This window comes from Excalfactoria chinensis, chromosome 2 (assembly GCF_039878825.1).
Source record: "Excalfactoria chinensis isolate bCotChi1 chromosome 2, bCotChi1.hap2, whole genome shotgun sequence".
Classification (NCBI taxonomy): domain Eukaryota; kingdom Metazoa; phylum Chordata; class Aves; order Galliformes; family Phasianidae; genus Excalfactoria; species Excalfactoria chinensis.
This window is the reverse complement of record NC_092826.1, coordinates 32,859,585-32,883,940: the sequence shown is the minus strand read 5'-3', so window position 1 is coordinate 32,883,940 and position 24,356 is coordinate 32,859,585. Positions and strand designations below refer to the sequence as shown.

The 24,356-nt window shown below is 38.7% G+C and overlaps 1 protein-coding gene across 2 annotated transcripts in view; it reads right to left on the bottom strand.

Moving 5' to 3' along the window:
* PDE7A (phosphodiesterase 7A) overlaps positions 1-24,356 on the bottom strand; it is a 70,566-nt gene that overhangs the window by 22,520 nt on the left and 23,690 nt on the right. The window contains exons 2-3 of one of the 2 annotated variants that reach the window (XM_072329835.1): positions 10,744-10,804; positions 3,807-3,890 (exon numbers count right to left, since the gene is read on the bottom strand). In XM_072329835.1, coding sequence (XP_072185936.1) covers positions 3,807-3,890; positions 10,744-10,804 — 145 coding nt within the window. The remainder of the gene's footprint in view (positions 1-3,806; positions 3,891-10,743; positions 10,805-24,356) is intronic. The other variant, XM_072329834.1, reaches the window with a different exon arrangement.

Sequence of the window (24,356 nt, the reverse complement as noted above, 5' to 3'; positions counted from 1 at the left end):
TTTGGCTCTGCTTCCCCATTGTAACACACTGTACACATCGCTGAGCACGATTTTTTTTCTTGGACAAAGCAGTGAGTGATGGAAGCACACAGACTCTTTTGTTCATGCATACCAGAGAAGCTTCACAAACACAATCAACAAAGCTCAAGTGTCTATACGTACACATAAACATGAATACATAAAAAGATAAACACTGCCTACAACCTCTTGGTGACAGGAAAACAAAACCTTCGGTCTTCATTTTTGGTTCGCTACTTTTAGAAAACTGAATATTTGCACACTATCATCCACCAATTACTCCAGCAAAGGTTTTGTATTCCAGCAGGTTTTAGTCAACAATCTGTGGACGTTACAGACTGAATTACTACTTATGATATCTTTAATAATTTCCAAACAATTTTAAAAGTAACTGCATTTACTGTAGCGTATTTGTAATGAACTGCAACCGCTTTTCAGTCACTTCTCCAAATACCCAACAGTACATGAAGGTTATTGGATAGTACACTGCCTATCATGTTACCTGAGAAGCGCAGTGTAGACCTGGCGCTACATATTCAATTCAGTAAAAGACCATTAAAGTGCATGCAGTTCACCGTGCGTCTGTGAGAAAACATATCCATTGTACAAAACCAGACCATTTTATTTAAAGCATAATTTGCTTTTGAGGAGTAAAGTTATGTGGCTGCTCTCTTCTCTCAGCATCCACGGCTTTTAGCTGCTAATTTGAGGTTATGTCCATGGTTCCAAAGAAACATAAATCAACAGATCACAGTAACAGAAACTACCAATTGATGTCACAATGTTAATCAATTACCAACAATCACAAGGAATACAATCCTGCCTTTCCCTTCAAGCAGGATGCAGTCATGTTAAAAAAAAGCCTGTTTATTAAACTATTCTTTCTGGTAAGTTCCTGCAAAAAGCTATCAAAACATGATTTCTGGAACAGAGAACAGTATAGAAGAAAAACTGCCACCCAAAAGACATAGAATTAGAATCATAAAATTACCCAGGTTGGAAAAGACCTTGAAGATCATCAAGTCCAACCACAGCCTAACCAGTACCCTAACTCTAAAATCCCTCTGCTAAATCATATCCCTGAGTACCACATCCAAACGGCTCTTAAACACATCCAGGGATGGCGATTCAACCACCTCCCTGGGGAGCCTATTCCAGTAGTTTAACAGTCAGATCTTGTATTAATACCCCTCATGTATTTCTTTTGCGCTACCATCTCAACAAAAAAAATATATATATACTTTTCCAGCAATCATTTTAACAATCAAAGAAGTTATAAGTAAGTATTCTAGCCAACTTATGAACCTGAATATTCATGTGACAGTTTCAGAACTTGGGGATAAAGATGCAGACACTAAGCTTACAACCTGTAAGAAGAAACAGGAGTGACCTTAAGAACTAAGTGCTAGCAAACTTTACTTTTATATTTAACAATGTAAGTGCAAGTTGCAAATAAAAACAGCGTTATGAAACAGAATGGATTATTTTCTGAAAACAAAGCAAAAGAATAAAAACCAACAGTAGCTCCCTGAAAACAAAGTCACGCATTTAAAATTCACTGCTATTTAAGCCTATCAATAAAATTTTGGATTAAGAGTCTATTAATAAAATATTGGGGGAAAAAAAACAGTCACTGGTTCATTATCTCAACTTTCTGAAATACTCTGAAATTCCTTCACAAGACATGACTGAGAAAAAGAAAAACAAAGCTCGAGGACAAAATGAGGTAAGCAAAATGTAAGATGGCAATAATGCTTCAACAACTGCGCATGATAAGCAGCACGTGTAATCTGTAAAAAAGGCAAGCAATGATCATTTCAATAGTTTTAGAATCACAGAGCAATGTCAGTCAATAACAGATGAAAGTTACAGTGAAGTTTTACAAACACCATGAAGAAAACATATTCATGCAATACTGATGTTCAGTGTACAGCTGTTGTGGAGAGAAAGGGAGAACAAAAAAAAGCCCAACACTCATCAGATGCTTTAGTCTGCTTTTGTGGTAAAAGGGAAACATTTCAGCGCAGTTTTTGCTCCAAGCAGAGTGTGGTAGCTAAACTGGCTCCTCTACTATGGTGACTGCTTTTCTTCCACACGCGTGGGGGGAAAAGCCCTTCTGGAGTTACGAGAAAATAAGTAGGGATCCTAAGAATCAAGCCAATCAAGTCTTTTGCTTAAAACTATTAGGGAAACACTGATAAGGATTAGCATTTCAGAGAAAAAGAAAACACCTTCAGGTTCATTTCTTTTTTAAAAAAGAAATCTGTAAATAAGGAGATAATTTAGTGGTGCGGTAAGATTGACTCCTCATTCGCTTAGAAAAAAAAACTCCGTATAGCAGGAGTCAGATCAACTCTGCAACAAACCACAATTCCTAAGTTAAAAGCACGTTTTCAAGTAAAAAAAGAAAAATCTGACTCTAATACAGCAACTCTGAAGGCTGCCACAGAAGCTGATAGGAGAGACAAGTTACAAACAAAGAATTTTTGGGCCTCCTAGCAACATTCCTTGCTGTCATCAGATACTGCAGTTGATGTTGCTTAAAGTCAGTGCCTCTGCTGGAACAAGTAGGGGCAAGAAGAAAGCGTGTGAAAAATCCTTTTCCTGATCTGTCTGATGCACAACTGTCAGGGTGGAAGCAGAGTGAAAACACATTTGACAATGGTGAAAATATCTCCTAGTATTTCTGTTACTAGTTTCCCATATCAGCTTGAAATGCCACATAACTGCGTTTATACGTAATATTCATAAAAACTATGCTATTTTTTATGGAGGTTTGTTATTATCAGGATTTGTGATAGAATCCTTATCCTCTTTAATACTCTTCAAACTTTGTTTTCTCACCTATTTTATGAAACTAACTTTTGAACAACACTTTAGGAGCTTAAAAGTTTCAGATTTAAGTAGTCGTGTACTTAAAAATGAGCAACTTAAAGTAAGATCGGAAAATTAGCACAGATTCTGCCACTCATTAATATGATAATTACAACCACACTTGTTACTGGGAAATGATTTTCCTACATTTCACCACCGCATTCAGATGACTCAGAATTGTGATTACACAGTGTCAGTGTAGACTAGTAGAATACATAAATATTATCTGTGTACTTTAACATTTGAATCTTTTCCACTTTGCAGATGGTGTGATGTTTGTATGGTGATTACTGCAACTTTTATGTTACAAGTATTTATATATCAGATTATTGCAATACAGAGAGGGGGGAAAAAAGTGAAATTACCAAAAAAATATTATCCTTCTAACAGTCCTCTGAGGGGAAAAAAAAAAAGTTTCCCATAACCCATAGTTAAGAAAATTTAGTCAGGTTTTTTCTTGCAACATTTTAATCTTTGGATTTGTCTTCCTATGAGAAACTGAGATCTATGTATATGTTTGAGAAAATGAAACACTGATTATGATTAGGTCAAGAATACTGAAATCTACCGGAATTCTTTTCAATCACCATCCTACACCAGGTCCTTGTTAAGCCTGATAAAAGCAGGAGAGTATTCTTCTCAAATGACTGGGTCTTCTGTAGTTTGCATACCCATCAGAAAAGGTATGCAAGTCTTCTTTCCCATACGGATTCAGATGTGAACTCAATAAATACATGTTTAATCTGTTTTTAGAAATAGTAATTCAGATTTTCTTATTCTAGTTTGGAAGTAGAATGAAAGATTTTCCTAGGCAGCGTAAGGAAGTCTTGCTAACTTTTATTTGTATAGGCTCACTAGTTAAAATTAATGGAAGCCTTTGTTTATTTGTCATTTATCTGCTTTTAAATACTTACAGTGAAAAATACGGAAATCAATGTATGGATGAGAACCTCTTCTCTCTGTTTCAAATCCTGCCCGACTTCTTACTCGCACATCTCCTAGAAACAGGGTCAAGAGTGAAATAAAAGTGTGGAAGAGTGGCAGAGATAAAAATGCAAATGAACATAGCCTGGAGGGGTAAAGATTCATGTACTTAATGGAATAGGGTTATTCAAACAATAGGCCTATTTCAATGCTTTTCGTTGTAAGGTGAAATTCAAAACAAAGTTTGAAGATTTGTTAAACATGCAACCGCATGCTTTCTTGTCAAAATCTCTCCTGCCTATGCATAACGTTGCCAGAAGCATGTGATAAGCATTCAGATGAAATTAAGAACAGCTTGCTACACCAGTATGGTAAAAACACACCTTGATATGACAGGAAACAATAACATTAAAGTTTATTTGTCCCTCAGTAACACACACGAAACAAACACATTTTGTATAGTACAAGAAAGATTCAGCTTCTAGAAATGGTAGCTTTTAGCAAAGAAGCTAGTAATAATACGGTTTTATATTACACAATAGAATGTTTTCCCACTAGCATTTACTTACTTGTGCTCAGCTGTTTGAATATTACACAAGAGCCTATTAAAATACCAAAACTCAGTATTAAAATTTTATAAAGCTATTTTACACTGCAGTTTAGATTTAACCTGAATCTTTTAGCATGCTCGCTGATTTCTGTTTAGGCATTTGAACCAACTGAAAGCTGATCAGTGTTCTTTCGTAACGTAGTTACATACATTACCAGAGGTAATTCACTTAATTAACAACTTTCACTTTGAAACCTTCAGCAATGACAAATTTGGGCAACCCTCTGAGGATCAAACAACAGGATTTCCCTCTAAGATCCTAATAAAGAAAAAAAATAAGTGAAGTTTCAGATGGGGAAGTATTCTGGTTTCTAATTATGAAAATCCTACAAGGGCATCGTGTTCCTCTTCTCAAACACAGTCATTTTCCTATTAATCAAAAGTATTTAATGCAAGAAGTGAAGTGGATTGGTTTTAATAAGAATAAAAAAAATAGCTACTTAACCTTCAGCAACTAGTATTACTGTACTTTTAATTTTCTCTTCGCCAACTCACTCATTTATAAGACAGTCTAAATCAGAAAATACATGAAGATGCTGACCAAAATGTTAGTGACATGTTTTTCACACTTAACAAATGTATTTCCAGAGATAAGTATCTATAAACACAGAAGTATCTGTAGCGACACACTTCACATGAATGTTATCTGGTGAGGCATGCTGGAAGCAGCACAAAAGATAAGCAGCAGGCTCCCTGCTAAGGAGTCCAGAGTCTCTGTTTTGGTAAAAACATACCAAATACAGTTCATTTGCTTTTGTCTCTTTTGCTTTGCTTTTTTCCCTTTGAAACTGAAAAACTTAACAGAGCTGCATGGTAAAGTAAGTAAAAAAACTATCATTTAGACCACAGACAATATAATAAACTACATCGATTTCAAGCATTCGTCTGATCAGAGATCAACAGGCTCATCTTTTTTCAGACAATACAGAGGCAGCAAATTGTAGAACTCTTCGGTCAGGCTTAAAGACAGCTGGCAAATGTTATTTGAGAAATGAGCAAATAAGAAGGAAAAGACAGGAAGCTTAGGAAAAGGAGAGGTGAGCGCGTTAACAGTTGTGTAAGGAAATACCAGTTTATACAAGAAAATGCAACTTTCATTAGCCATCACATCTATTTATCTGACAAATCAGTCACAGCTATAGCTGTGTGACCTTTCAGCACACCAGCTGCACTGAGCAGTTGAACTGATTTTTAGCAAAATATGATACAGCTCTTGTGAATGGCACTTATTTTTCAAAGCATTCTTAACCTTTGAAATGTTACCAGCCTGCACATTAACTAGCATATAGTTTCAGGCAGCATACAAAAGGTTTTGTGAATAATTTACTTGTTAGGAGTGTCGAGAATAGGAAAGGCTCACAGAAAAACACGTGGAGACTTAATACAGAGAACTCTGCAAACTACAAAACAAGTTAAGTTCATTTGTTCATCTGACAACCAATACCCAGAAAAATTCTCTCTGCTTTTTTCTACTTGTTTTATTAGCTACTGCTTCACCTAACAGTACAGCTAGAATAACAGTACTCCCGTTTCTCCTGAAAAGCCCACAGTGTTGTGGACTATGAGTAGGAAAGGGGAGGAAAAATAAATAAATAAAGAGTACAACTATTGCTTTTACTAGGAGTTACATTCGGAACTCACTCGATTTTATTCTGGCATTCTGGAAGAACTATCAGCTTTCCAATACCGGAATTTATCACAGTATAACAAGTGTATTTCCTACTGGGTCAAAACAAAAGCAGAAGAGCACAGTGATACTAATCTCAACTGCATATATGTAACTAGTCCCAAACATCCAAAAGTACCTGACCATCATCATGCATTCACAGTTCAACTGACCTGACCTGCTGAGATCAGTGGATGCTAAATGTGCCTACTTTATTGTGCTTGCTCAGGGTCTAACACATTCACACTGATTCGGTGGAGAAATTCCGCACAGATTTTGTAACCCTACGACTTGGAAATGAATTTAAGATAGACATGATGATCATCACGGGTAACTTTAAAAAACAAATAAATAAATGAAGGTGTAAGACATCTCAGATTGAAGATGACTTTTACCAGATACAAGGACACTATTACAAAATTCTTTCAAACAGCAACGTAAGTCCAACATAAATGCTGGTTATTATTATGGCAGAGAGAAGATAGTTAAACTCAATACACAAACCAAGATATTTTATCAAGTTTTTACTTATTTAGGCCTTTAAAAAAATACATATAAAAGTGGTTATGAAATGCTTTGATACCATCAGATCACAATGCTTACAGGTAGATTTCCTTGATGGAACAGAAGTGGTATCAAGATAATAGCTCTTATGTTAAGTGACCCTTTAACAGTTATTTCAGCCACTCTGAAATAACTCCTCTGTTTTCTTAGGGAACACATTCAAGTCCAGCATTATAATGATAATGGACTTCCAGGAACATTTTTTTTCTCTTCTTTGCAAATATCAGTGAATTCAAGGAATCGGGAGAAAGATTTTTCTTAATATGCTTCTCAGCTTTCTGTTCAAAGCTTGATTTTGCAGGCAGAGCTGACACACAACGTCTGCTACTTGAGTACTCCACTAGAATTTTTTCCAGAATAGTTCTATACAGATTTTTTTTCATTCCTTCAAAAGACAAAAGCCACACAGTGAAAAAGTGATTTGAAGGCTGAATAAATAATGGGAAGAAGGAATGCGTAAGAGGGAAGTTGACAGATATAGCTGAAAAAGAATCAGGTCTTTAGCAAAACTTACCTGGAGACAGCTCGTTTAGCTCCTAACCCCTCCCTCAAGACTCTTACTCACATTGCAGTGACAGCTTTAAAACAAACAAGGCAGCTGATACACCATAGTTTACATCACTGCATGTTAAGGTTACACAACATGTATTTCATGCTCCCCTAATCTTCCAGTCTGAATCAGTAACCATGCGGTAGCTGCTCAGGTTGCCCAGGGCTTCTGGAGAAGGGGCAGAAATCTCAGATCACGGAGGACAGCTGGGAGCAGAAGCCACCTCAAGGTAAACCACCCTCACTCAAGTCAAAGGCATGAAGATGTGCAGCGCAGAATTTCCAGAAAGAACTACTAGCTTCATAGATCCAAGCTGCTACTAAATGTGCTGAAGAAACAGATGACAGGTCAGCTGAATATGCTGGAATTAAAGCAAAAGCAATACAACATAGCAATTGCTACCATAGGAGAACATGCCCTGAGTTACTCATTTGCTTGCTTCCACTGATTTCAAGTTAAAGTGATCAAGATTTTTTCTTAAACAGGGCATACTGTTCCAGCTTTAGCTTCGATGCGTGTTCCCCAATGCAAGCAGTCAACGCCCCACTCTTTCCAGGCCATGCACAGTAGCAAAACCTTCAGGCAGTACAAAACAACTACAGAGAGAAAAAAAACAAAAGCAGAGGAAAAGGAGGAAAAACAAACAAACCGATAAAGTACCAAGATTACATGGAAGCACTTAAAGGAAACAGAAGGGATTTCTCATAGTTATTGAGAGAAATAACTAACTGAGGTGATGTACGTATATTAGCCTATTCAAGTCTTAAAAGAAAAATTCTACAAAGCTGCATCTGTATCTATATTTTAAAATAGCAAGTCAGCCACTCAGGAATGGCTTAGAATATATTTTGGGAACAGAATATGGAATATGACAGATGAGTCTTTAACATCAACGCTGTTTGTTTATATTGACACTTGTGGGACTTGTTAGATTATTTCACGTGCCCCTAAAATTTGATCTTTTTAGTTGAACCTGGAAACACTGTTATACTACGGCACTATCTGCCCTCTTGGTGCAAATGAATTCCCATCAGATTCCAGTCAGAACAGCCAGAGGCCATTAAAGGAAGCAACTCTTAGGCCCACTCATCTAAACAGATGTTGAAGGAAGTGTCCTAGATACCCTGAAGATTTCTACCTTGGTCTGCTACAATGGACACCTTACTCAGGTGCAGCAGACATAGTCTCTTTATAAAAGCAACCAATGAAGTCAAAAGCAATACGTCTTAGGACTGTGTAACTTTCCATAAAGTTACAGCTGAGGATTTCTTACAGGTCCTCTGCTAACAAGAGTAAAATTTGAAAAGAAAATCCTTATTGTATTGTACAGGGAATCCAACCTTATTTTTTATAAAAAATCTAGCTGAATATAATCATCTTTCAATCTGTTCTGATAAGAATATATCTAAGTTCTGATGTATCCAACTGTTCAGCTTTCAGGCTGGTCTTTTTATAATCTGTTTATGCATACAACAATACCCTGATAAACAGCTGCTATTTTGTACAGTACAGTGTACTTTATATTTGGAGAAACAAAGTGATCACTAACGAGTAAATAATAAGAGTGTAACACACTGGTTCCAATACCTAACGAGCAATCTTTTGTTTGCTTATTGATACCATCCCCCAGCAGGAATTAGAGGAGGTCTACACCTTTAAAAGACTTCTTCTGCTTCTGAGTAGCTGTCACTATTAAACAATAGTGTCTGCAAGAATTAGGTGCTTGTTATCAAGAGAATTATCACATGACCTAATAAATTAATTCAAATTAGAGAACAAGTGAAATTCAATCTATTCAACACATTTGCTCACATTCTGAATATATTATAGTTCTGCCTACTAGCACAGTGAATAAAGATTTCAAAGCATATTAGAATCTTCCCTCAGTCCAGCCATGTGCACACAGTAGGAACCACAGAAAATCATACTTTACTTTCTTCACGTTTCAGTTGAGTTCTGCAATCAAACTCTCCTGCAGAATTCATGGGCCTAACTATTAGGTGCTACAATTAAGCCATGCTTCTAAAGCAGCCGAAGGTTATTCTCCCCAGAAATCAAGAACTATTTTCCTACAAGCTGAACTTCTACCATTAGCAGATCAGTTAAAAAAAAATAAAATAATAATAATAATAATAAATCCCATTTTGAAGAATTCTACTGTTTATCTTGCAAGAAGGACGATTGAAAATCAGCCACTTGACTTCTTAATATGAAATAAACCTAATTCTACCCCCTCAAAAAAAAAACAAAAAAAACACTGCTTTTTAAATTAACACTTAGAAACCAGCATCATCTGTCCTCCTTTTTTTTTCTTTTAACAATTCTCCAAATTACATTCTGCTATTGAAGATTCTTTACTAGACAGCCAGTGCTGCAGTATGAACAGCCTTACAAACTTAATATGAAAACAAATCAATAAATCAAGAACAAAGTAACTAAAAAAATGAAAAGGCGCTAAGTCCAAGCTGCATTTTACATGCACATACATATTCGTCTACATGTGTAGCTTATGACTACATAGAAAATACAGTCTTGAATTTCTGGAGACTGGGCTAAGTGCGATTTCCAACTGAACTGAAACGACTCGGCACAAAAAAAGACACGTTCTGGCTGATCTAGTCAGAGCAGGTTAAGAATGTATAATCACCAGCTGTTTGTGTTCACTGAGCTGTGCAAGACATGTAAGCATTCACAGTCCATTTCAACACAAAATCGTAGCTGAAGTTGGCTTAAATTAAGCGCTGCAGTTCTGCCGTGAAACAGACTTAAGAGCATATAGAGCCCCTTCAATCATCTACGTGAGCTTTGCAGCTTGCTCCTCTCACCTATTAACCTCAACTTAGCCCTCAGTGCACTCAGTATCACAGAGGGTGTCCCCAATGCTTGCTCCTCCCAGTGCTGTCCTTTCTTTTTAATTTGGCTTTCTCTAGTTGTTACTCTGGAAACATTCTTCAGAAAGCTGACTAAGCTACCAGCCCTGTCACACGTCCTTTTCCTTCTCAAGTCATCCTCTAGAATTGATAAGAAGTATTTTTTAGAACTGTGCCATTATTTGAAGAACACCTTGAGCACTTCACAGCCTCAGTACTGAAATCTTCTGAAGTTTATGGTAATTTCCACACATAGATATTCTCTAAGCTAGAGTTTTAACCAGAAGGGTACCACGCAGAGGTGAAATTCCATAACAAGAATGAAAGATGCATCACAAGTAAATTGGAGTTATTTGTAAAACTAAAACTTCTACCAAATGCTTTACGTTGATCACAAGAACCAGAATTTGTTTTTATTTAAATGCACAAAATATTCAACATAATGGTTAACTCAAAGATTAAAAAAACATTTAAAAGCCAAACAAACAAAAAACTCGAAAAATCAACACAGAGACACTCTTCTAAAGAATTTAACCAGAATATTTCCCAGGAAAAGGGGAATTATTAAGCTTAAAAGTACAATGCTCAAATATATACATATAATTTTATGTTTTTCTGAACAATAAAAACCGTAAAATCCCTGCAATACAGAAGCTGGTATGCTTACCTAGCATACGAATGTACAGCGCAGTCTGATCGGAGCTGTCATAGGAAATGGCTCCACGTCTCTGCAAAAAAAAAAAGGACATTTTATGCATGTTAGAATGAAATTACTTCTCTTTCAATTTAAAAATGAAATATGAATCGTCCGTATACAAGTTAGCCCTCAAAATGTATTTCCCAAGTTTGAACATGCATCCTTCAAACATCCATTCAGACTTTGTTTTAGGAGGGGACAAAGGAAGGACAAGAGCTCTTGTCAAAGAGATTATGATAAAACAGAAGAGCGTGGAAGAAATATACCCCTCTAACTTTCTTTTCAGATGTTCCCCTATCATTTCCAAAAATAAAGAAGACACAGAACAAGATAAAGCAGATGCAAAAACACACTTCTCATAGCCTTTTACTTCAAATACTGACAGTTCCTTGCTTATTCACTTGCCCATGAGCTAACCCAGTTTGTAAAGCTACAATAGTTTCAGAAGAAGAACCGGAATAGCACCTGTTTTCTGCAGGGTGGAATGTGAATGGCACATGGCTTTCTTCCACCTAGCACTTCCTGTAGGCCAAGCAACGTACCTATTTAAGGTATTCTGAAGAAACATCTAGAAGAGTCATCAAGCAATCTGTACACAACACACAGAGACTCCCAACAAAGATGCAATTCTTAACCCATACAAAACTGATTTCAGAGCTCCAGAAACATTAAGCTGACGTGGTAACAGTTATAGTTCAGGAATCACTGAGAATGTGGTAAACTGGACCTGCAATAGCTAAAAACTGGGGGAAACGTTCATGCAGTTACACAACACCAGTATCATGTAGCCTTTAGAACTTGGCACAAGCTAGCACTCAGCCTCATGTCTTTCCCTTAGTGTATTTCCACCATCTTCTCCCATTTGCCAACACAGGGCCCGAACCAATGCTATCTTGACCCTAGAAGCAGAGGATTGCGTTCACAGTCAGAGTTCAGTTCCACCAGTTACACAAGAGGGCTTTAGGTGGTTTTGTTAGGTTGCTTTTTTTTTTTTTCCCCTTGCCCAGCACACTTAATTACATTCTGAACTGTAAAGTCCTGGGTGTCCCAAAGGGTCATATCATAACCCTTAGAAAAGTTCAGATAAAAGCCAACTTGTAGGTGAATGCAGGGACCGATTTATTCCTTAGTAAGAGAACACTACACCAGGGCCATGGGTCCAAAAACATTCAAGTCCAAAAAGCGAGTAAAAGCACAGAAAAACAGCGCTTGCCTGTTGAGAAGAACAACAGGAGAAAGAAGTAAAGAAATTATTGGGAAGTGGAAAAAGGCAAGACTGCTTATAAGAATCTATCTAAAGTGCAAACTGAATGCACTCAAAGAAAGCTTAATAACCTCTATCAGTACAATTTCTATAACTGATGTGTTAGGACTCCAAACCCAGAAAGTATTAAAACAACAAAGTAACTTCTGTGCTAAAAGAAGGAAGAATTAAAAAAAAAGCCATGAAACTTTGCACTTGAAATCAGAGAAGTTTCTTCCCAAAGGTAAGCTTAATATTTAATTACAGAAATGACCAAAGACCTATCTCCAAATGAGGTCCAATTATACTAGCTATTATATAAAAAACTACAAGGAAGAACTCTCTGTACAGCACTTTTATACTGTCTTCGCTTTTGTTCCATGTTTCCTTGGAAAATCGTAAACAATGCAAATCAGCCTTCCCTCGAAATATGTTTGTGCAGCAAATCACACAGCAGTGCGCCTTCCCTGACAGAGAAGTTAGCAATACAGCTCTTCAGTCAGAAAACGACACTGATTTCCCACTACTGCGTTCAGATTTCTTCCCATGACCTTAGAATTTCAGCAAATCTCAACTGGATGAATTTTCATTAGCCTGAAGCATTTCATATCACTGACTAAGCGCAATTGGTGACGGAATTTAGTGCAAATCTGCAGTTTGCACTTGCCTATCACATCGATTCCTGGACACGTCCAGTACAATCCTGTAACTTAATACAGCAGGAAGGTCAACACAAACGCAGCTAGAAGAATCATAATTAATGGGGGCCTCAGGCTCTAAGACAGAAAACAACGCGAAGAAATTGATCAAAACAGAAATCCTTTTTAAAGCTTTATTTGCTAACTAAAATCTAAAATAATATTTGCTGGCTAAAATAGCAGATCAAACACATTAGCACTTTTTAAGAACATAACCCCCTAGTTTATAATGAGCTTATACAAACAGGTGAGTTCATTCTGTGGGGACAGTAAAAGATCTCACAGGAATCTTTATGCAACCAAACCTTTTAGAATCACCTCTCAAAGTTTGGTTTCCAAATGAAATGAAAAAGAAGCAATGTATTATAAACCTCATTACTAAGACTTCAAAGGTCGTAGGATAGTTTCAACAATCTCAACTAATGCTATTACAAGGGTAGAGATCCCACTGCTGTTTCATTCACTGAAATTTGTTAAATACAGTAAGTTCTGCTAAGGGAAAGGCACTAATGGGTGCTGGTAGTCAGACCTCACACCTTTAAGCCAGGAAAATAAGGGTGGGACAACGCTAGGAGTACTGTGGTATAGTCAGACAGAAGGGGAGTTAACAGTGCCCATGTTTATAGAAAACAATAACTCAAGTCCAAGCGTACTGTCAGATTATTCTATCAAAATTAATTTCTTTTTATCCTGATCTTGCTCAATTTTGTAAATAACATGAACTCGGTAAAACTATTTCCAGAGCTCTGTCACACTTCTTTGGTCTGCCTGAAGCTTTGTATCTATTAACTACAAGAGAACTCACTGAACTCCTTGACCCTCTGTGCATTTCTCAAGCAGATAAGCCCCATTCCAAGAGGCAGACTGAACTGCTTGTGCTGAAACTGAAGACAATCCTAACGTGTTTAGGTAGTTCTTTTCAAGCACAAGGATAAACTTGGTCCTGTAAGAATACCTGCTGGGCTCCAAGTGATTCAACAAACTCCTCAAATAATTAGGCCAAGTTATTCTCCACTCCTTTCCATACATGAGAACAACAGGCTAACATTGGGTGGGCTGTTCTGCTTCAGCAGTGAAGACATCTCAAAAAGACAACTGGGAAGTTGGAGGATTGTTTACAATGCGCTTCCACTTTGAAAACTTCACCTTAAGTTTTAGTTTCCTATTAGAGTATTATCTCTTTTTTCAAAGGACAACACAGAAAAGCGGTGATTTCTCCTACCTTTTTTTTTACATCTGTCTGGAAAGGGAATGGAAAAAAATCAAAATAAAGTGAAAAACCACTATTCCTACAATGACACAAAAATGCCAGAAAAATGGGTAAAGGGATTACTTATCAACAGATTTTCTTCCTGAAAGTCTTTTCACACGTGAACAGAAAATTACTAAGAGTCATGCCATGGGAATGATGCACCAAAACAGCACATAGCTGCATCTTCATGAAAGGGAAGCCACTTCACTGGTGCTACATAGCATAAACATTTAATAACTGGGAAAAGAGCACCACTCTTCTTGGAAGAAGTTGAAGGGATGGAGTACACCTTCAGCAAGTTTTGCTGATGATGCTGGAAGGATTGGCTGACACACCTAAGTCTGTGCTACCATTCAACAAGACCTGGACAGACTGGAGAGTTGGGCAGGGAAGAACCTGATGAGGTTTAACAAGAGCAAGTGCGGAGTCTTATACATGGGGAGGAATAACTGCGTGCATCAGTCCAGGTTAGGGGATGACCTGATGAAAAGGACTTCTGCAGAGGACTTGGGACAACAGGTTGGCCATGAGCCAGCAGCGTGCCCTTGTGGCCAAGAAGGTCAATGGGACCTTGGAGTACATTAAAAAGAATGCGAACAGCAGGTCAAGGGAGGTGATCCTCCCCATCTACTCTGCCCTGGTGAGGCCACAGTCATATTACTGAGTCCAGTTCTGGGCTCCTCAGTTCAAGAAAGAGAGAGATCTCCTAGAAGGCCACAAAAATGATTAACGGCCCGGAGCATCTCCCGTATGAGGAAAAGCTGAGTAATCTGGGAAAAAGAAGACTGAGAGGGGACCTGATAAACGTTTATGGACAAGAAGGGTTGTAAGGAGGACCTGGGGAACTACAAGCAGGTTAGTCTTACCTCGGTGCCAGGGAAGGTTATGGAGCAGATTGTCCTGAGGGAGATCACACAGCACGTGCGGGACAATCAAGGGATCAGGCCTAGCCAGCATGAGTTCATGAAGGGCAGGTCCTGCTTGACCAACTTGATCTCCTTCTATGATCTAGTGACCTGTCTGGTGGACGAGGGAAAGGCTGTTGTTGTAGCCTACCTAGACTTCAGCAAAGCCTTTGACACTGTCTCCCACAGTATTCTCCTGTAGAAGCTGGTAGCCTGTGGCTTAGACAGGTATAACCTTGACTGGGTAAAGAGCTGGCTGGAGGGCCGGGCTCAGACAGTGGCAGTGAACGGAGTTAAATCCAACTGGTGACCAGTCACAAGTGGTGTTCCCCAGGGGTCGGTGCTGGGGCCTGTCCTCTTCAGTATCTTTATTAATGACCTGGATGAGGGCATTGAGTGCACCCTCAGTAAGTTTGCAGATGACTCCAAGCTGTTTGGAAGAGTGGATCTGCCTGGGGGTAGTGAGGCCCTACAGAGGGATCTAGACAGGCTGGAGAGCTGGGCTGAAGCCAATGGGATGAGTTTCAACAAGACCAAATGCCAGGTCCAGCTCTTTGGCCGCAACAACCCCAGGTAGCGCTACAGGCTTGGGGCAGAGGAAACGTGTAGAGGAAACGGAGCTAGGGGTACTGATTGATGCTCAGCTGAACATGAGCCAGCAGTGTGCCCAGGTGACCAAGAATGCCAATGGCATCCTGGCTTGCATCAGAAACAGTGCTGCCAGAAGTGACTGTCCCCCTGTACTCAGCACTGGTGAGGCCATACCTCGAGTACTGTGTCCAGTTTTGGGCCCCTCACTGCAAGAAAGACATCAAGGCCCTGAAGCGTGTTCAGAGAAGGGCAACAAAGCTGGTGAGGGGTCTGGAGCACAGGCCTTATGAGGAGAGGCTGAAGGAGCTGTGATTGTTCAGTCTGGAGAAGAGAAGGCTTAGGGGAAACCTTATTGCTCTCTACAACAACCTAAAGGGAGGTTGTAGTGAGCTGGGGGTCAGCCTCTTCTCTCATATAACTGGTGATAGGACTAGATAGAAGGGCTTCAAGCTGTGCAAGGGGAGGTTCAGACTGGACATTAGGAAATACTACTTCTGTGAATGAGTGATCAGGCAGTGGAATGGGCTGCCCAGGGAAGTGGTGGAGTCACCAACCCTGAAGGTGTTCAAGGAAAATTTGGACATTGTGTTGAGGAACATGGTTTAGTGAGAATTATTGGTGATTGGTGAACTGGATAATCTTGTAGATCTTTTCTAACCTTGGTGATTCTGTGAAATGTCTAAGCAGATGTGGGAGGTAAAGGGAGAAGGCCAGGCTCTTCTCAGAGGTGTGTAGGAATAAAACAAGGAGCAATGGCCTAAAACCTGAACACAGAATGTTCCATACTAACACGCAGAAAAACTTCCTTATGGTAAGGGTGATGGAGCACTGGAACAGATTGCCCAGAGAGGTTGCGGAGTCTCTTTCTACAGAGATATTCAAGAACCGGCTGGACACCCGTGTGTGCAACCTACTGTAGGGAACCTGCTTCAGGGAGGGGGTTGGACTCAGTGATCCCTTGAGGTACCTTCTAACCCCTGCGATTCCGTGATTGCTTCATTCAAGCCAAACAGAGAAGTTTCCACGGACAGATCAGTTTTATCACAGCAATTCCCTCACCTGATTCAGAGCTAAGCACAACAATTAATGTCAGACACTTTATGTTGGTGATTGTTCACTATCCAGACTTCAGGCTGCCAACTGAAGCAACTGCTGGTCTCATTCCATAATGGCAAAAAGAAATTGAAGGAGCTGTAGGTTTTCAAATATCTGTATCTTCTACCCAAATGAAATCATCTATACTTCGTGATGGGGTGCACAACTTTCATTTTGCAATTCAGTTGTTTATTCAGACTCTGGAAAAGAAAGCTAGAGGACAGCAACGCAGCCAGTCAGATATTTTTTACCTACTTGGCTTTTCTGCCAAAGATGTTTGCCCAACAATAAGAGAGACTGTTCTCAGCAAGAGAAATTGAGAACAAGTTCAGAGAAGTTACTGTATTATGGTAACTGCAATTTGCTGATCATGCTGTGCCTATGTACACCCTTGGAAACAATTTAACACTCTAAGATGGTTTTTCAACTAGAAGCACCTAAAATGACAAACTAATTAGACTGGATTTATTTTATTATTATTGGATTTCAAAAGCAAGACTGTCATTTAATGCAATTCCTATAATGATATTGGTAATTAAAAATTCCTGAGCGTTCCACAAGATACCACCAGAGTTTCACTCAGTAAGGTACAGGAAAATGCTCCTTAAAACCAATTAAGGAGTTGTCATTAACCAAAGGCAAGCCACTGCAAGACAGTCCGACTACAATTCTGTAAATTGTTCATGAAGTTCAAAGCAGTCATTTTGAAAGTTTATCAGACCAGAGATACGAAAATGTATTTAATTTCAGGAAGGCAATGCTAATAAGCAATACAATTAACTGTATGCGTGTATATATCAAATATCTGAATACGGCTACTTCAATATTTTCTGCCATATAAAAGCTACTTCATATAAATATCAACACAAGACAAACAGTAATTGTAGCTGTCTTTCCTCTCATCCTTTTCGTCTCATCCACCTCAGAAGTACAGCAACTGGAACAATAATAAATACTTCCCTAAAGTTTCATTAGTTTAAAAGTTTAAGGTTTTAGCAGAAAGATATAAGCAGAAAGCTTGAAAACTGATCAGAAAAGAAAGCATATTCAGAAAAAGCATGCAACTTACTGAAGTGAAGAAAGAAAGCCTTACTAAATTAAACTGGAGTAACACAAGGGCACAGAAGCAAAGTGAGGTGATTGGATGAACACACTAAAATTCATGTAAAAGAAATGACCTCGTAGGTGATTAAGATGATAACTATAAGAAAGAACTTTTAACTGTACTGTCAGCCGCCTGGAAGTACTATTATTTTCCCTTTAATAGAATCTTTGACCAAACTGAATAAGGACACAATTCTAAATTAAGCAAAACAAAAAAAACAAACAAGCAATCAAAACCCAGTATGCCAGTATAACACAGATGACACACTGAGCTAGCATACCAGTTGTAAAACTTTGGAAACCAGAATCTGCCTTCATAGTAAACGAACATTTATTAGCGTACTGTGGTCTCTTGCTTGCAACTAAGCCTGGCCACTTTTGCCTTAGTAAACTTGGAACCGCTTTGCTAGTAGTGACCGGCAGCTCAAGGTAAAGAGACTTGACAAAAGTTTGGTTTGACAACAAATTCCAATTCACATTTGTCAGATTCTCCCGCTGATTGTACAAAACAATTAAAATTGAGTACTAATAAAAATATCCATCTGTATAAAGATGAAGGAACTCTGATTTCTTTCCATGTCCCCTCCACTGATTCCAGCCCTCCTTCATGACATGAAACGTAACTGCGTTGCTCCTTTTGGAATTAATTTCAAGCCAGGTAGTGAGCTGTGCTGTAAAGAGTCTGCTCTCAATTTCAGACACCAATTCCACCCTCATTTATTACCATCATATACATTATGCAGATACTTATTTTCTTCAGAACAATAGAGTAGGAACTCCTAAGTTTGCCAAACATTAGCCCACATTTTTCCTAACACAAGCATCTGCAGCTCAAAGTCTACAAAGTGAGAGAAGTAGCCGGTATTTCACCTAAGCAAACAAAACTGGTATTTCCACTCCCCCAGCCCTGAAATCAACAACACAAAAAGGATATCCTGTCCAGGAAGCAAAACACTAATCTGAATTATTCTCACTACGTTTAAAATTGTTTTTCCTTATTTTCACAAACTCTTTAAAGTGCTGTAAAACTGAAGACCAGCAAATTAAACCCTGTCCTTTGGAAGGCATTTCAGATCATTTTGCAGTTTCCTAATTGGCATTGCTGCAAACATACCTTGCCCGCTTGAAGCAAGGAAGAAGTCGAGAGCCATAAAATCATGTTTGAACACTTAAGAAATGCAATTTGAAGTCATGAATGATGTATTTCCAAAACAGATTAGAGTTTAAAAAAAAAAAAAAAAGTAAAATAAGAACTTATGAAGTTCTTAATGAGTTGTTTTCTCTCAGGCTACTACTTATAAAACCATTTAGTCAAACTGTAACAATAAAATGACCTACCTTAGAAGTAATCCATTTGATAAGGATCAGAGTTAAACACCAGACTGATGCAATTCCCATTGGATCGCCCAAAAGTTCCCAAGTGTAATCCCCCTCCCTGACCCTCGTGGTGCCACCGACTGAATGTTTCTGAGCCTGTAGGACTGCATGCAGCAGAACAAGAGGAAGCAAGGCTGTGTTGCAGCCCAGCAGCTGCAGGAGCACTGTCACCTGACAGCCCAGCAACATGGAAGTGCTGCCCCACGCCTCCTGCCAAGAGCTCTGGATGAGAAGGCATGACAACCAGAGGACACGGGCAACATTAAAGCCTTATAACAGCCACAGGGTTTAGTAAAGGGGATTAAAAACCACAATTACACTTATTATATGTATTTTAAGGCAGCAAAGCTTGCTAGACTCGGGATCAGCCTATTACAAAATAGCAGTTCACCAAGCACCGGGCTTATTTTATGAAGATCCCATTTCCAACAGATTTCACCCCAGCTGAAGCCCCCCTTTACCTCTGCCACCTAGAGAACTACAATGAACTGAACTTCAAAACATATTTCAAAGACCCTTTTGTAGCAAGTTACTATAAATAAAGTGATGAAAAAAAAAGTTAATGCACTTAATACATGCAGTCACTAAAACCAGTTGTGGTTCTCTGATCTCTTATGTCCACCCAATACCAAGTTACCCTTTATAGCACCCCTTCACAGCTATCTGTGCTCATCCCTGAACGATGAACTAAGACATGTTTTCAGCTTAACATTCAAATAGATGAACTTGCCCCTCACGTCCTCTCCCACTCAGCCATTTTTCTGGACTGGCAATTAAAATCATTTCCTCCAAGAGCATCGATTGCACATCTTTCGCTCCCTCCCCTCAGCTTGCCTCCAAATACCAGTCAAACCAAAACCACAGGCACGAACATTCAATCAAAACGCACCATTTGGTACCCTGCCTAATACACACAAACCTTATCTAAAAGGTTAACACCCACCCAAAACATAATCTGTCATGCATGTCGATTTATAAGCATTATCATCTCCAAACACTTCACCTAATTTAAGACATGCTGACAATTAATAATCGCCAATCTGGTGTTAGCTAAAAAAATAAAGTAAATAAATGGCATTAGGCTGTATCTGCATTATCAGTTTGACACAGCTAGACCAGATATGGACACAGTGGCTATGGGCAACTTTACACCCATACTACACAAATCTCAGGAAATGTGTGTATGCTTAAGGCCACATCCAGGCAAATTTCCTGAATTAGACCCTGCCACAGGAGGCTAAAATCTGCCCAAATTCAAATGCTTTATGAGGCAAAAATTCCAACATATAACAAATATTGCATACAAGCCAGCATCTAGTTCACCCCTTGCCATCAGTGCAAATGCACAAATGCATACAGTATTGCTTACAGTCTTCAAACAAATATCCCAATGGCTTGAATTGAAAATTAATGATACAGGGCAATGTAAACCCACCTAAGTAAAAGCATACTCTGCTATGTTCTACTATCATTTTTTCCTTTGCTGAGAATATCTTCTCATGTAATTCTTAAATAAAAGAACACCACACAAAAGATTTCATCATCAATATAGCTGAAAGAGGGTCGCACAACTGTTGTTACAAGGATTCCACTGAAGAATTTGCTCAAGTTGTCAGTTTGGTTTCATTTTGAAGTAGCTGTAATATGGGACAAGCTTCTACCACATTCCAAGTAGCTCCCCATTGATAGGCCATCATGATTTGCCAAGATCTTCCATATACGCATCTAGGAATCTGCAAGGCACTTTTATTCCAAGGACTAAGTATAGGATTCACAGTTTTAATGGTATATTTGTAAGTATTCATTTGTTCCATGATTTTTCAATGAATTAAGTATAATTCATTATCTTCCAAACTTCTGTGACCACTACATCTACAGATGCTTCTCTAAATGCTTTTCACCAAATAAAATAAATGCAGCAACACCTACAAGAAACTCAATGTTGAAATAAATGCATCCTATTTCATATACATTATTGGATCTGATACGATACTCCTGTCTAAATACAGCAGGGTTCCTCATATCTCCACCTCCATGTATTTTTTTAATGCAGAATTTTGAAGCCTGCCTCAAATCACTCCTACTTTCCAGAGTGACCTGATTTCACAAGCACACACTTGTACAGCTGGCCCAGAAATTAAATCTCTGTGGGGTCTCTGCCCTTTAAATGTCATCTTCTCAAACAAGCAAGGAATAGTGACTTGTTGCACTTAGATTTCTAGGATGCAGTCTCATCTGGTCCATTACTGGACTGGTCGGAGAACTTAACCACAGAAACATTAACAACATGTAAATAACAGCAACGGAACAGACTTATCATTTACCAATTAATCAGCACATAATGCAAGACAAAGGTCTAAAGTAACTTCCATCTTTTCTTCACTCTTCTCCTTGATGCGTCATCTACCATTTGTGATCTCTCTCTTTCTAGCACCCTTCACTAAGAATAACACCACAGTCCAAAAGAAGTATTCCTACAACAAAAGTAGCTACTGTTGCAGCCCAAGCTTAACACTGAATACCACACTCAAGGAAAATTGGTGGAAAATATCCCATTGTTTTTATGGACACTAAGATTACTAGAATTTCACAGTACATAGACAGTGGCCAGTTTTTATAAATGCTACTTCTGCTTATGTCTTAATTTAACATATGATCTAAGGTTCTTAATTTCAACTTCTTAATCAATAAATCTGCCACGCTGAAAGGGAGGCACATGATCCCAAATACTTTTATCATTAAAGCTACTTATCAGCTAGTGAGCAGTAAGCAAACATGATAAAGTAGCAAAACACACCTCCATTAGCACACGTAAATAGCCATCAGTACCCAGGTTACTGCAATCAATCTCAAGAGGCAGGCTGATCTTAAAGCAAGGCTTACAACTCCACAACTTGGCCTTCCAAAAGCCGCTACTGACCCAGAAGGTTGAATACTCTTTAAAAACGTTTTTAAGTTTCAGACATCTTCCACCACAGCCTTCAGCGAGCAAGAGAAAGAAGGGATCCAACCTCAGTGAATGAACAGAATCCAACAACTTTTATTTTCCTCATTCATCAACTACCTTACCGTATTATGAGGATCACCCTGTGTGCACTTGGGACATTATTTCCAAAAAGGGTATGAGGTATTATACATTTTGGTAGGAGTATGGGAGGTTGGTAATCACAGCCTGAACCTCTGATTAATCAGCTGAGGCAAGTATGGGGTCAGCTGTGGGAGCACAGGTGAGAGTGATGTAGCTGTGCTCCCGGAAGGGGTGGAGCTTGACTCCATCCCCTCTGAGATCTCATTTAAGGGCTGACTGCCACTGAAGCAGCATCTCTTGGAGATCACTCACCAGCAAGGACTGCCCCAGCTTCTTCAGCCAAGGCACCACCACTGGTGAATTTTCCTTTACCCTTACCTTCTGTACATTTGCTACCATCTGTATATTAATAACCAATACAGTAGGGAAACACAAAGCTTTGCCAAATTAAGCAGGCTACTCAATGTTGCATTTTTCTGATGGCTGTTTTTCGCTCTTGATCTTTTTGGCTCGATATCACATTTGCACAGGTTAACAAAAATGGCCCTGAGTAACATGGCAAAAAAGCATGCATGTCACTTGAGCAGTGAATGCATTTTTACTTTCTAAACATCTAGAAACAAGTGATTCCTAAAATGCTTCTTTTGAAATACAAATTAGAATAAGCTCTTAGTTTCAAATCTTTCACATCACAAACTGTAATTAATCTTTCGGTTGTTTCTCCAATGTAGTACGATTCCATCTCTAGAAATACATAGAATATACTATTGGAAATTTAAAGCAGCTAAACTGGTTCATCTGTCACTGGGCCAGTTCGTACCATACAACCCTCATTCTTGTAAAAAACATATTTAGCCAAAGAACATAAATTCTACAGCAGTATTCTCATTTATTCTGGCTCCAATTTTTTGAGGCTATTTACTTACAAAAGCATTTTAAGGGACATTCAAATGATAGTAATTTTTAAAAAGGAGAAAAACCAGCACTTAAGTGTAAGTAAAGAAGGGAAGGAGTGTTGGAACTGATTTTCCAAACTATTACAGCATTCATTTTCCAAAACAAAGATGAAGGATTTGCCTTTTTGAGTAAGTAACCTCTATTACTAAAATAACCCAAGTTTTTATTTGTTTTGGTGGACGGAGAGGGTTGTTTTAACGTAGCATTCACGACAGAAGATGCTTTAGAAGATTCTCAGCAGAAAGAAGCATGTGTCTGAGGTCTGACAAGCTTCAGTGACCTCTACTTTCATGATGTAGCATAAAGAAGTACTTCAGTTGCTTATAAGCTTCTGTGAGTATAAACTCTGCAGCAGATTTTTCTCTTTGATTTGGGATGGTTGGGGTCAGAGGAGAGATATGGGAAGGCAGACAGCCGCCACAAAAAAATAACAGACTAACATACAGTCAAATGTATGTTTACATACATTTGTCAAAGCATTATTTATAGTGTATTATCATTAGGTGTATTCTCTCTCAAAAAAGCCACTATTTCCAATATTGGTTTAAGTAATCAAGTTCATTTACTGCAGAAATGTCAGCAAGCACTGCCACATCTGTGTTAGCATTTCTCAGTCCTCACGCACAAAACTTCCACTGTGAATTCCCACACCTGTTGGATCAAATCCTCAGCCAAGGGAAGAATCGTGCCGTCTTTCAAGATTCATTCCTGTTTTTTTGCTTCCCCAAGCCCTACTTCCTTCCTACAAGCTTCATGAGGGCTGCACAAAGGAAGCATTGGCTTTGTTTAAATCCTCCAAACTTAGGTTTCTGCTTCTCCCCAGAGAAGAGATGATGGCAAGAAGTTCTACTCCACTTCTACAAAGTGCTCTTGGAAGAAACAACAACAAAAAAGTTAATTAAGAAGTTATTAAGATGACTGTCTACGCCTAAGTATTTTCCATGTTCTATTTGGGGGAAACGTATTTTCCAACTCTCTGCAGAACTCAGGCTTATTACCTTGGACAGAGAACCACCTTAGAACAGTTGTACTCAACCAGGGCTGGTCTACATCTGTTTGCATCTGCCTGTACCCGTTTGTGGACACCAGCATCTGCTGACTCACAAAAGGTCTATGGCACAGCAAGAAATTAGGCTGTTTTCAGAATACAAGATGAATGCTTTTGTCCTTAATGTAGGTGAAGAAAAAGACAGAACAGTTATTAAAAAACAAGTGCTGTCAGTACTTTCAGCTTGCAACCCAGTCACTCAAGACAGCCTGCACTCAGAAGGTAAGGCATCCAAAGGCCAAATTTAGCTGCTCTGAGTTACTGATCTACACTATTAAATGCATC